General features: G+C 39.7%; 2 protein-coding genes across 4 annotated transcripts in view; one reads left to right on the top strand and one right to left on the bottom strand.

Moving 5' to 3' along the window:
• Positions 1–4,830: 4,830 nt before the first annotated feature.
• On the bottom strand, positions 4,831–7,253 carry bloc1s2 (biogenesis of lysosomal organelles complex-1, subunit 2). The gene is made up of 5 exons (XM_026158895.1): positions 6,975–7,253; positions 6,629–6,745; positions 6,349–6,468; positions 6,145–6,249; positions 4,831–5,551 (listed from the first exon to the last, which is right to left on the bottom strand). Exons 1-5 carry the CDS (start codon positions 7,222–7,224, stop codon positions 5,520–5,522), a joined length of 624 nt encoding a protein of 207 aa, XP_026014680.1. The 5' UTR covers positions 7,225–7,253; the 3' UTR covers positions 4,831–5,519.
• A 1,405-nt stretch (positions 7,254–8,658) lies between these two features.
• usp24 (ubiquitin specific peptidase 24) overlaps positions 8,659–13,913 on the top strand; it is a 33,502-nt gene continuing 28,247 nt past the window's right edge. For all 3 annotated transcript variants that reach the window (XM_026157653.1, XM_026157654.1, XM_026157655.1), the window contains exons 1-7: positions 8,659–9,120; positions 12,207–12,375; positions 12,599–12,666; positions 12,761–12,904; positions 13,163–13,288; positions 13,610–13,645; positions 13,747–13,812. In XM_026157653.1, the coding sequence (XP_026013438.1) occupies positions 8,842–9,120; positions 12,207–12,375; positions 12,599–12,666; positions 12,761–12,904; positions 13,163–13,288; positions 13,610–13,645; positions 13,747–13,812 (888 nt within the window). In that variant the 5' untranslated portion in view covers positions 8,659–8,841. The remainder of the gene's footprint in view (positions 9,121–12,206; positions 12,376–12,598; positions 12,667–12,760; positions 12,905–13,162; positions 13,289–13,609; positions 13,646–13,746; positions 13,813–13,913) is intronic.

Below are 13,913 nucleotides of genomic sequence, written 5' to 3' on the forward strand. Positions count from 1 at the left end.
ATTTAAACGCCTTGCAGTGCAGTTATGGGGGGCTGTTTATCTCATCAGAGTGTGCGTGTGAAAGTAAGCAAAAGCCAAAGGGATAAAGTTAAATTTCTCAATACTAGTAAATTTGTTGACACTGCCCAATTAAGCCGAATGCTAACTTTGAGCAAGGCCTAAAAACAAAGAGCAAATGTGGTTTGAAAATGACTTTCTGAGTGTCCTTGTTCACTCTCATTCATGAACACAGGCAACATTTCCCAAACTTTGTGCTTGCTTGTCAGTTACACAACACTGTGGTGTGGCATCCTGCCCTGTTATTGTTAACTTGCCCAATCTCCTCTTGGAGAAAACAGCGCCTTTGCTTCAGCTGATGATGGACATATGTTTGATGCTTTCTCAGGCACATTTCTGGGAATTTCTTGAGATCTTTCAGATTGAGGCCATATCGTTTCAGAAGATATGAATTTGAACAATTCCAGTATTGTGTAACCAATATTTTAAATGGATTAAATCTTACTAATATGTAATTCAATCAAAAATCCTTCTATGTTTCTTTTCTATTGATATATAGGTTGCATATATTAAGACATCTGTAATGCATTGTTTTAGCCCTGCATGCTGGAAAAGCTGTGAGGTTTGCAAGATCAATTTTAGAGCATATTTTTTGAGGACTCATTGTCTGCACCATGTCCCCTGCTGTCTGTGGTGTATTACAACTCTGGGAATCGGCATTTACATTGTGGATGGGAATCACAAAAGAGAAGGAGAATGAAAAGAGATGTTTTCTTGTGAAAAAAATTAAAAGCATGCCTTTTGCTGTTACAATAATCTAATAAAGTATGAGTTAGCCCATCACAGCATGTAGTAAAAGATACTCACTCTGGACCTGTATGGAGTAAAATCCTGATCAAAACACATGACTGAGTTATTGAGTAACACTGTAAATATAAGAGGGTCACCTAACGCAAACAGCAATGAGTGTCAAGATAATTTCATGTCTAAAATCAGCAATTAAATGATGAGTTTGACATTTGATAAAATATAATGCTGATAGTTAGATGAGAAGATTTATATTACTGACAAGTATTTACAATGAATATGAAGCTATAACCAGTATCAGTTCAGCTTTACATAAAGAATGGAAGTAGGGGAAAGAGCAAACCTGGCTCTGTATTTAAAAAAAACCCCACTATTATTCACTATAATCAAAAGAAGATTGTTATCTCCATCTGCAATAATGTTTACCTGGTTGCATGGTTCTGTTCTAGAACCTTGCAGTCCTAAAAGCCTCATCCCCCACCACAGGCATACAGTGAGTAGCAAGACCAAAAAAGAAGACAGATGATGACATCATGAAAAAAAGAAGCTAAAAGTAAGATGGGTTGCAAAGTGGCTTGCAGTTGTGCAGCCACTGTGTTCTGACTAGAATGCAATTCAATCATCCATCCTTCCATCTAAACCATTACCAAGCCAGCTATAATCACTCAAGCATATCTGCTCTGCCCTTGGTTCTTCCCCCCGAAATACCTCACCTAAGGACAGCCCAGGCAGCTCTTAGGTCTCGAGCGCCTCTTGAACACCCAACGCCTCATACTGTCTCTGCGGCTGAGCCCAGACTTTTGTGGGGGAAGCTCATTGGTGCTGCTTTTATCTGGGATCTTATTGCTATTATCAGTAAATCACCAGCTGTGCATTCATGATTAGCTCTTCTTTATAACAGATCAGCGCAGCATCTATATCACTGCAGACTATGCACTAATCCAAATGTCGATCTCCCACTCCATTTTACTTTCACTTGTGAAACAAGACCCCAAGATACTTTAACTTGTCTATTTGGAGCCGCAACCCCTGAGCAACCCAGAGGCATCTCAACTTTTTCCGGCCGAGAGCTATGGCCTCACACTGGAAGGTGCTAAATGTCATCTCTGTCGCTTGACACTCAGCTACACTACCCAGGATGTGCTGGAAGTCATTATGAGAGATTTGCAAATTGGACGAGTATAAGGGTATCAGCTGAACTGTGATCATATTTATGCAGGCAATGAGATTAGCTGACTGAATGCGGTTTTATGGCCTGCCTGAAGTAACCTACGATATGTAACACAATATGCACTTCTAAAGGTGGGATGAAAAAAATAAAAGACATTTTACTGATTTTTGAAAAAAGGTTTAGAAACAGACACTTGTTCTGTAATATTTGGATAAATGCAAGGCTGCTACTCAGGTGCACTAATCTCCTCAAGTCTCAATTCATAATAGTCTGATCTTGTTATCTAATGAGTGTTATATTGCGAGTGCTTACAGGCAAATGTTGCAAACTTTGGACAAGCCAGGCTTCCTTTTTCTCTTTCATGTTATTCTTTATGATAAGCTAACCATTCGTTGGCTGTAGCGTTATATTTAGCAGAATGATATAATGCGGGGGCATTATCAATGCAGTCATTTAACTCTGCAACTAACAGTGTAAGTCATCATGTAAATGGATTATTATAAGCTTATCCTTTATTATACTGACCAACATCTCGCACAAGTTACATTGCACATACATTTAGTTTGATTGCACTAAATGCATTGCATGGATGCGTATTTGTGTGTCCACAAAGATGAGAAGAATTTGAAATGTAGTTATTACAAGTATGAGGCTCTTATACATTCACCCATTTATTCTTACCATTTTCCAAATATTGTCAGATATTTTTGTTTTACTGCTTCCTAAGGCAACACCTTGGAATAACAGCTCTTTTTTTTTTGGAAAATATAAATGTGATATAATTGTTCCTTAATTCCTTTGCATTTTAATTAACTGGTTGATATTAGCAATGTTGCCTCAAAGCAAGAAGCTGCTGGGTGGAGTTTTGTATGTTCTGTGGCTTCCTTCCATAGTTCAAAGACATGCAGGTAGTGTGGTTAGGTTTATTGATGAGTCTAAATTGGCTGTAAGCGTGACTGGCTATCTATCTCTCTGTGTTAACCCTATGGCAGCCTGGCAACCTGTCCAGGGTGTTCTCTCCCTCTTGCCCTGTGACAGCTGGGATTACCTCCAGCCCCACGATGCTATCCCCATGGATAAGCAGAAGAAAATGGATGGGGATGGTTGAGTCACGCCTAGGGTATATGCTTGACCACATTACATGAATTCTTTTTTTTCCTGTATGCTATGTCTGTCCAGTCTTAAATCCACACATTTAGCACAGAACATGTGATACCCAAATTATGATGTTATAGCACAGCCAGCTTTTACAATATTTTTACAAACTTAATATTATAAGGTTCGTGATTTGTATGTTCTTTTCTATGCTTGACTGCCTGTTGGCACTCACATTTAGCCTTCAGAAAACAACTCTCAATCATCTAATAGACCTGATTTGAGAGCCTTTGGGAGGGGAGGTGAATTTATGCCCCAGGGTCCTGGATAAAGGCAGGGAAAGGGAGAGATGGAAGGATCACAGTGCAACAGTAAATAACATTACAGTTTGAATAATGGGCTCCCTCTGCGCCAGGGCCTCAACTGGACTAATGACAGAGACCTGTTTTAGATTAGCCCTTATACAAACACACACACGCATGAATATGTGTGCATGAAACAACACACAGAGGGAGGTTCTATCAGTTTGGATAATCTGTTGCCTATGGCAAACATGGCTCTGTTCGGCTCTGGGAGAGCTAATTTAAAGGAGGAAACAAAGGAGGCAGAGGGCATCACACACATCTTCAGTCACGCATTCATCCTTTCCTTTGAATTATCAAGTGTGTGTCATCCATTTCCCTCTGTTGGTCTTGGTTTTCCCAGAGTTCATTTGAGAAGTTTGTGACTCAAACCTCCTTCAGGAGTGGGTCAGTTTTTCCAGAATTACAGTTTACTATATCTAATTTGTCAACAATGTACTAGTTTAGAGCATTATCATGGTACAAGTCCGCCATCTGCTGTCAATACAAATTTCATCTGAGAACCTGTTTTCACTGTTTATGTCATGAGGTGAAAGATTTAATGTTTTATAGCCTTCATATTTTGCATGCTTTTGTTTTGAAATGTTTCTACTTTCTTCTCACATCTTCCTAATTAAACAAAGTATCAACAGTGCACACTCTGCATAAAAGATGGGAGGTGAGGACAGTCAAGAGAGCAGGTGCATATGAGGCACAAAGAAGAAGACAGCAGAGCTTCAGCAGAGGAAGGGGACCAACAGGATCGATAGTACAGATGTATGCCAAGGAGCTCTACCCTTGAATAATAATAATGGATTGCATTTTATATAGCGCTTTTCGGGGCCCTCAAAGTGCTGTACAATTCCACATTCACACACTGGTGGAGGCAAGCTACAGTTGTAGCCACAGCTGCCCTGGGGCAGACTGACAGAAGCGAGGCTGCCATATCTCGCCATCGGCCCCTCTGGCCAACACCAGTAGGTGAAGGCCTTTTTACTGGGTCCTGAGACAGAACAGGTGACTGGTTTCCGATGGCTGCTACTAGAGCATTTGTTTCAAGACTGTTGCACCCATACTTATAATATATAGTTGGACTTTAGCTTGTTTTTTCCACATTTATTTATTGTAAAAAATAAAATAAACTGCTACACTTGAGTTTTGTATTCCTTGGCTACCATCACTTTTTTTTTTATTAAGCTGCTCTCCACCAGTTTGAAGAGGACCTCTCCTCTCCCTTCCCCTCGTCATTGCATTTACATTAGCTTTAAAACAAACAAAAACACCCAAAACATACACACCTCATGTACATGTTTATAAAGCAAAATAATAAGTACCGTTGTAAGGAAAGTATTATCAATCAAGCAATGATATGCAGATCATAATTTATTCCAAAAAAAAAAAAAAAAAAAAAAAAAAAAAAAAAAAAGCCAGTCATATTAAATGCCTTTAAACTCCAGATTTCAAACTCCATGGTCAAAGTGTCATCATTATCAACTGCCCTCTATACAATAGCTTCATCATTGGTAAACATCTTGAAGTCTTTAGTGAATGTGTAAAAGGTTTTTTATACCATTCATTTTAAATCAGAACTACCAAATGAAATTTTCTGGGCTCAGTAATCAGACAATTTCCAAGGAAGGAGACTGGGATTCCAACACATTCTTAAAACACATCTGTGACCATGCTTTGCCATGTAAATTGTGTATAACATTGCTGTTGAATACTCCATTGAATTTCTATCTGATTAGTAATAAATATATCCTCCATCTCGCAGTTATTATAGCCCGTCTATTTAGAGTTTTTATTCTACAAAGGGGAAAAAGAAAAAAAAAAAAAAAAATCTGCAAAAGGATTTGGGTATACGTTGTATACCTTGGCTGCGTGATATTGGAGTCAAATCTAAGTCAAACACTGGATTACTAACTCATGTGCATTCAGCTGCTTCCTCCTTGGTATTTTCTACGTGTCAAAGTGTCTCTGACTGTTTGTTGTTTCAGTCTCAGTTCACATCCTCCCTGCAGGTCCTGGCTCCACTGGCAGGGAAAACAGAATGCAAGGCAGGGTGAAAGGGAAGGCACCATAGCTCTCAGTCTACCGCCTCTTCCCCCTCATCGCTTCTCCAGTTTTTTAAACCTGGCCTCTATAAAGATAAAGAAAGGGATGACTTCTCACTCTACTGTAATAAAAATACATTGCACTATAACTGAACAATCAAATAATGTTTGACCTTAACATTACAATATTTAGGTCAGGAATTGTTTGTGGTGACACAGCGCCATCTATTGGCATGGAAGCTGCCAACACGATTGTGCTGACTTTACCATAAATAATAACCTCAACAGCCAACAGATACAGAAAGAGCCTACACTGTCACCTTGACTGTGCTCTCAAAGACACAACAAAAAAATAATATGTTCACTAGGCATAGCAAATTAAAACAAAGAAAGATGGTACTGTGAAATCAAAACAAACAATGACAAAGTTACTTTCCTAAAGTAACTTTACATTTAAAGATAAAAAAATGTAGAGCCACCAGTGAAATCTAAAAATTATAATAGTAAAGAATGGATAACACTGCCCCAAATGTGTTTTGCTTTCAGCTGTTGATTTTAATTAACCTAAGATGTGCTTTTTAGAACATCCTTGACTCTGATTCAGTTATGTTGTGTCAAAAGATATCCTGTCCTCTGTGCAGAACAAACACTTTTACACCTCTGTCATTAACTGTCTTACCCAGTTTCTTGGAGTATGCATCCAATTTGTAAGCAGCTTGTTCAAGTGCAGATACTTGCTCCTCAATCTGGTTTATTTGGTCCAAGTAGGGCTGTAAACTTGCATCTAAAGAAAACATGCACACCAGACAAGTCTTCTTATATTACAAGTTCCAGTAACAGATGAAAATTATGGGGCTAGTTTTTTTTAGTTTTTTGTACTCACACTTGTTGTTAAGATCCTGTAGGTTACGACTGATGTTAATGCTAATGTCTTTCATTTCCATATACTTCAAGCTAGTAATCTTGTTCATGTTCTCCAATAGACGGTAATCCTCACAAGTGCCTAAGGAGATTGGGAGAACATTTAGAGAAAAATGGGTAAGAATGAATACGAGTAGCAAAGAACATCAGCAACTGGCCCTATGGCTTTGACATTTAAGAATATAACTGTTTCATTCTTTGAAAAGAAAATGCGAGTGTTTCCAATATTCAAAAAATAAGACCTGTTAGTTCTCCTTGCAAGAAGATGGCCATCTTTTCAAACATATCGGTGCACAACTCGTTTATATCGGGCTCTGCAGGCTCCACAGCCTCCTCTGCTGTCTCCACACCACCATCACCTGAAAACAATGCAGCAGCATTAACACAGCGCAGCTTTTAAATCCAGTTGCAAACTTAAATGTGGCCACAATATAAATGAAATAACGCAAAATACAATCACATTACACAAATAAGAAGGATGCCATGTAGAGCAGACAATGTAAGACCCACAAATAGAAAACTAAATAATTGGATTACTGTATGCTATATTAGCATTAGCTAGGGAAGTGCAAAGAAACCAGGACTCACTGTTTGTGCCGTGTTTTTTCGGAGCGGCTGCGAGGCTTTCCGCTGCATCCCCCGGGCCCTCTGCTTGACCGCTATCACTTGCGGTCGGATTCAGAGTCGCCGAATGAGTCGATGGTGCCCTGGATATGCTGTCCATGGCAGCGGCTTCGTCTCCAGTTGCTGCCATTTTGTTCCTGTTTTGATTTTCCCCTGTCACATGAGCCGAGCGTTCACGTGACGCACGCCCGCCACCAACAGCCGCCGCTCCCATTCTCGCGCTCTATGGCAAAGCCACGCCCTTCATTAGTAAACGGCTCTTCGGTATTTAAAGGGTATCCTCTGTATCTTTAATATAAATGTAAAAAAAAAAGTTGGACTTTTAAATAACGTGGTTTATCAGGCACTTATGCCTGAAAAAATATTTATTTTATTTATTTAACAAAACTAAATTATTATACATTTTTATAAACTACAGCAATTTATTATAAACTGCAATATCTTCAAACATTCATTGCTCACGTGTTAATGTTCAGTTAAGAAGGTTAAGTCTAAGTCTAAGTTAATGTCTGAAAGCATTTTGCTGAACAAAACAAAAGAAAACTAACCTGGGCTTGGGTTTTTCTAATTAAACCATTCTCAGAGTAAGGTGCTGGTGGTATGAGCTGATGTCTGATCTGAACTGATCCTCACAATTAATTATCTGTTCCTTCAGCTGCCACCATTTTAAAACTTACATATAGCCCTTTTATCATGTTTCGTCCCATGATTATAACCAAGTGTTTTGATCCCTAAGAAGGTTACACCAAATTTAATCGAAGAAAAGTTTTATTTGTGAAAATAACCACGGTAGGTCAAAATTTTAAGATTGTTAATACTTTATAATATTTCTGTGGTTTCTCAAGTTTTGTTGCAATGCTCATTTTTCTAGAAAAAAAAGAACGTCTTTTTTCATTTTTATTTTACTTTCTAATCAAAATAGACGGCCATACATTATAATTACACCAGCAGTGAAAATGACACTATTGTTAAACAGTTTGAGAATGGATGTCAAATGTGTGGCCAGGGGACGAGGAAAGTGCCCGAACTGGCCTACTGCATGGCTTGGGAATGTAAACATCGCAAAAAGGAGTCCAGGAATTTTGAACTTTTTACTACACACACACACACACACACACACACACACACACACACACACACACACACACACACACATATCTCTCTCTCTCTCTCTCTCTCTCTCTCTCTCTCTCTCTCTCTCTCTCTCTCTCTCTCTCTCTATATATATATATATATATATATATATATATATATATATATATATATATAATTTTACTTACCATGCCACAACTAAAGTAACCCATCCCACTGATGGGTTTCCTTTCTTTACTACAGTACGTCATTTTTTTGTAAGACCAGGTGAATGTGAAAAATTATTGTTCAAAATTGGAAAGAAAAGGGTCAGGACTTCTTTAAGTAGTGTTCAAAACTGCATTGAGCCAATTTAAATGACATCTCAGGCTGTTGTTCATCAGTTTAATAAATGGACTGTTTATGAAATGTGAACGTTTCCAGAATGCACTTAAACTTAAGTGAAAGGAAAGGGGGACAGCTGGGATTTTTAAAAATAAATTATTAAGCAATAGTTACATATGAAATTGGGCCTTGCGTCAAAATAAAATGATTTTCGTTTCCCTCTGCGCGCTCCCGCGAGAAGCATGCAGCGCTTGGCAGGCAGAAGTCGCCGTAACACCTGTGTCGGCGCTGTTGTGAGCGAAGCAAATCGTGACAGGCTAGTAGCAGCGGACTGTAAACATGGCGGCGTGCACAGCTACAGGGCTGTGCCGAAAACCCCGTTACTACTAGTCTGCTAGACAGAGACACCCCAAAAATGGAGACCGAAGAGGAGCAGCACATAACGACGCTCCTCTGTATGGGCTTCCCAGACCCCGACGTGATACGAAAAGCGCTCCGGCTGGCTAAGAATGACATCAACGAGGCAGTGGCGCTCTTGACGAACGAAAGCCCCGGACTCGGGTATGGATATGAACCGATGGAGAGTGGGCCTAACCCCGGCTTGGGCTCGAGTGGAGAGGGGGAAAACAGCGGGCGGACTGGCACAGGAGGGTTTGACCCTCCTCCAGCATACCACGACGTAGTGGATAGTGAGGTAAGAGAAACCTGTAGTTTTAGCAACCATGAATTGAAGCAGCGAGGGGAGGAAACCGGGCTAATTGCCGCTTGCAAGAAAGAGTGGGCTCGCCCATTTAACTGGCTAAACTTAGCATCTTCAGTGCTACATGCACCTAACGCGAACTGTCAGAGCAGGAGGTGAAATTCTGTTCGATACTAATGGAGAGGGCAAGAGAGTTGCCTGTGATTGATAAGCTTCGTTCCTTTAAAAATTGCGCTGAAAGCCTATTTTGAACATAAAAGCTAACGCGGTTAGCTTGTAGCAGGCTAGCTAACGTTAGTTTAGAGTTAAACGCGCCAGTAAGGGGACCAAGGTTAGGAGCACAGAGGCATCACTCTGGGGGATTGCAGTTAGAGATTTCAGCTGGGACCTCTGGTAACAGGTAAACAGCTCTATCAGCCAGTCAGCCTGCAGGCAGACAGTTTGATCTCTTATGTCTGCTTTGCATGTGTTAGCTAACGTTAGCTGGATGGTTATCAGACTGCTCCGCTCCTGTAGGAATTGCAGTCCACTCGAACCGGGCTTAGAGCGGTTTCGCAATTTCATTTTTAAGCATACGTGGCCATTTTGATTATTTTTCTATTCATAATGTCAGTTGTCATCATATGAGTATCTATTTTTGTGTCATTCATTGATAATTCTTACATATTGCGTGTATGAGAAGGGTTGCAGTTGATTGAAAAATACCAGTCACTAGTTCTTTCACAGTAATTTACCTACCTACAGGTCTTAACACTTTGTCCTAATTTACGGCGTTTATGTGCTATTACAGTAAACCGCAGATGCCCATCTACATATGATTCACCTGACACCTTGAACACCTTAAACACAAACCTAACCTCAAACCCATTGCTTTTATAGATTTGCAAAAACTTAAGGCTATTGAAAGTGACCAGTCCTTCAATTTGTGAGGTTATTGATTCAGACTTGATAGCCACCTGTTGTGTCCCTTTGATTGTAGTGAGATGCTGTGATTGTGGGTCAATAGAATAAGTACACATAAACTACTGACCTGTTCCTGTTTACATCTGCTTTTTCTTCTACCCCGTTATCACGGTGGTGGTTTATTACAGGCTGTTTTAGTAAGTGTAATATAAACAACACTTGGCATTCACAGTGTGCAGAAAATAGAGCACACCCACAGGTCAATAAGAAGCCTATGTTTAAAAACATTCTAATAATGATGTTGTTACAGATTAATTTACCACCAAGTAACTCCTGTTATTTAATCCCATTTTCCCCCTGTTTGTTCATCTGCCAGAAAAAGTTAGAAGTACAATTTGAATCTTTTTCCAACCAAACATATTTGCTACTATTTACTAGTTGAGCATTTATTGTAATTGCTATATAAATGTGTCTGTGCGTGTGTGTGTGTGGCGTATTTGATATACTACAGAGAAATAAATCTCACTCATTCCTACAAAAATTATAAAGTTATAGAGAATAATCCAAAGTTGGAAAGTGCTGTATTTGCCCTCTTCTCTTCCCTTGTTTCTTGTATTAATGTTCATGAAGGCTGTCATAGGTCTTTGGCCTCATGTCATGCTCCTAAATATAGCCCTGCAGTGTCCCTGACACACACAAACACGTTGCAGTTTTTGCAGAGGATCCCAGGAGGATTGCGGGTGCATAGTAACAGTGGCACTGAGTTACCTCATTGTCCAGGCCAGCCACACGCATGCAGTGCTTTTCAGCCTTTTCCCTCTAAAGCCCTTAAGTCTGGAAGCATTGAAAGTATTGGAGCCTAGTGCATGTTTCATGGTGATTTGTGGTTTTCCCTATATTGTACTTCTTTGAAACAAGGCATTGACTTGTGGTTAGGTAATTCTGCCAGTTGTGCTCTTTCATTGGGGTGTTTCCAAAGATCTGTATTAGTTTAGTCTTTCTCCAGCTTTTCTTCCTCTCATCTATCTGTTGTATTTAATTTTCTAAGAAAGGGAAGAGATGAAATATGATGCTCCTCCTTTATCCTTTATGCTTTATCTTTCCCTTTGCCTCCTCTTCTCCTCTCTGTGATTGATTAATAATATTTTCTCATATACATTGATATGCAGGACAGTCATGTACTGAATGCACTGACCACTGTTTATGTTAATATGTATATAACTATATTTAACTGTACCGCTAATTAATATTTATACTGTGCAGCTTCCACATGAGCAATGGTCTCTAATAGTTTGTTACAGTCATAATGTAGTGGAAGTTGAATCCTAGTGCGCAGTTGTAGTTTAACATAATTTCCAATGTAACACAGCAGGTCAAGCTTTATTAAATGGTTTACTTTAACATCTGCACCTAGTTTGCGCCATCCTTAAATGTTGAATGAATTGGCTGGGCAGCACTGTTTGAGAGGAAGAGGCTGTGAAGGTTAATCATAAATATACACTTGACCTCATGAATATGTAAGCAAGTTTATGGCATAAATAATTTACTAACCCTTTAACTGTTTTTGCTTTTACCACATAGACTCCTAGGCTTCACTGCCACTGCCTTCTTCTGTCTTCTTATTCCAGCTGAGCCTTAATTCTGCTCTGTGAATCATAACTACAGATGGTATAAAACTTGACTCTAAATGAGTTGAATTTTAGCTCTCTCTTTATTACCTGCTCAGGCATGACGCCATCATACAGCTAACAAGACAGTGTCATGTCATTTGGCAGGGTATTCATTGAACTTGACTGTCTAGCTCTCACACCCTGACTTACACATCACCACTCTTTAGACTTAATTGCTGCCAAAGGACTTACTAACAAGCACCTGCCTTAATTTGTTCTGAAAGCTTCTTGGGAGGAAATAGAAAGATAAAAATATTACAGAGATGAAGGGCAGATCATAGAGGAGAGGACACACTTTCCAAATGACTGCTATCGCTCCTCTCCCAGAGAGAGGAGAAGACTCAGGCATCATCCTGTCTGACTTTATCATCGCCAGAGGCCATTTGTATTATCCTAGCATCACACAGAGGACATTTGCAGTGTCATTATAAAACAATGGGATGAGCCGTATGAAATGCAGTCACCCTCTGCTTTATGTCACAATTTTGTTGTGTTTGTGTGTTACAGAGGAGCAATGATGAGAATGGGAACTGCTCTGGGGGAAGCATGGAGTTTCCCACCACCAACCTGTATGAACTGGAAAGTCGAGTCTTTACTGACCACTGGTCCATACCTTACAAGAGAGAGGAGTCCCTGGGCAAGTGTCTCATTGCCTCCTCCTGCCTTGCTCGACATGGTAAGACTGCGTGTGTGGAGGTGATGAAAATGTTGTTTTTAAGGTCTGCAGTAAACTACATTTGCGTTATTATGTGGGTGGCGTGTTTTGTTTGGACCATCGGGTGTTTTTCACATGTTGTTATTTCGGCCACTTGTGTCGCATGACTCAATATGTAACTAATCTGACAGCCAAAAATTCTCCAAGTTTAGATGTGTGAATCCAACTTCTCCTTCCCTGTCAGGTCTTGCTGACGCTGATGAGAATTGCAAGCGCTTTATGGATCGTTGCATGCCAGAGGCCTTTAAAAAGGTAAGCAAAAGAGAAACTGAAGTCAAGGTGCCTCTTTGAATATTTAGCATACCTGACTTACTTCCTTTCTACATGCCTTGTTCATTATCACCAGCTACTGACCAGCAGTGCCGTACACAAATGGGGCACAGAGATTCATGAGGGAATCTACAACATGCTCATGTTGCTGGTGGAACTGGTTGCAGAGAGGGTGAAGCAGGACCCTGTACCTGTAAACCTGATGGGAGTGTTGACCATGGTGCGTCGTCTCACTTAGTAATGTTTTCCTAAAATGATAGAAAACCTTCCTGTTACGATGCTTATGTATCTCATTTACTGTCTTTTTTCTTTTTATAATCACCTTATTCAAAATGTTATTAACCACTGTGGTTCAGTGTCATTCCATTTATTTTGGGTTTTGTTCAGCTTTACTAAAAAAAAAAAAGCTAATTTATTTCATACGTATGAGGGGAAATAAAAATAAATATTTATGATGTGTAATTCTTCTTACACGCAGGCCCTTAATCCTGACAACGAGTACCATTTTAAGAACCGGATGAAGGCCTGTCAGAGAAATTGGGCTGAAGTTTTTGGAGACGAGGCTAACATGTTTGCCGTCTCTCCAAGCAACGCCTATCAGAAAGTAAGACCAATTTGTCTGTGAAGCATTATAAGATTGTACTGTAGCATTGTAGTATTGTGCTGTATGTGTGGCAGTTAATCCAGATGCATTGGCAAGTATTTATATATGTTTACATGTTAAAGAATTTGTTTATGGTGTATAGTCATGTTCAAGGTTCAGACAGACCAATTCTTCAGTGTTGCATAACTGAGCCGCAGAGGGTCAAGAGACCATGGGTGGCTGACACGCAGCAGCTGCTTGAAAACTTAATGTGTATGTCTCATGAGAATTTTCAGTGTCATTGCTGAAAGCATTTACTTAAATCATAGTGATCTGTTTCAGGAGCCCCATGGTTGGCTGGTTGATTTGGTGAATCGAGTGAGTAATAAACCACCACTTAGATATTGTCTCCATAAATATATACCAGAGTTATATCAGTTTTGCCTCATGTTTCCTTTCTCTCTGTAATTTTTGTCAAGTTTGGAGAGCTGGGAGGATTCACTGCCATCCAGACGAAACTCAACACTGAGGAAATTGAGATAGCTGTAAGAACTATTGTTTTTACGTCTTCTTATCATCTTTTTCCGGGCATTTCTTAAGACTGACAGAGTACTTTGAGACAGTCTATGCAGGCGAAAGGTCATCA

Source organism: Astatotilapia calliptera, chromosome 23 (assembly GCF_900246225.1).
Source record: "Astatotilapia calliptera chromosome 23, fAstCal1.2, whole genome shotgun sequence".
NCBI classification, from domain to species: Eukaryota; Metazoa; Chordata; class Actinopteri; order Cichliformes; family Cichlidae; genus Astatotilapia; species Astatotilapia calliptera.

Excerpts from the sequence above, each read along its gene's own strand:
- bloc1s2 (XM_026158895.1), bottom strand. The coding sequence starts at position 7,224 with ATGGGAGCGGCGGCTGTTGGTGGCGGGCGTGCGTCACGTGAACGCTCG. Across the intron at positions 6,469-6,628 it reads CTTGCAAGGAGAACTAACAG|GCACTTGTGAGGATTACCGT; the intron begins GTCTTATTTTTT and ends CAATCTCCTTAG. Across the intron at positions 6,250-6,348 it reads ACAGGATCTTAACAACAAGT|ATGCAAGTTTACAGCCCTAC; the intron begins GTGAGTACAAAA and ends TGTTTTCTTTAG.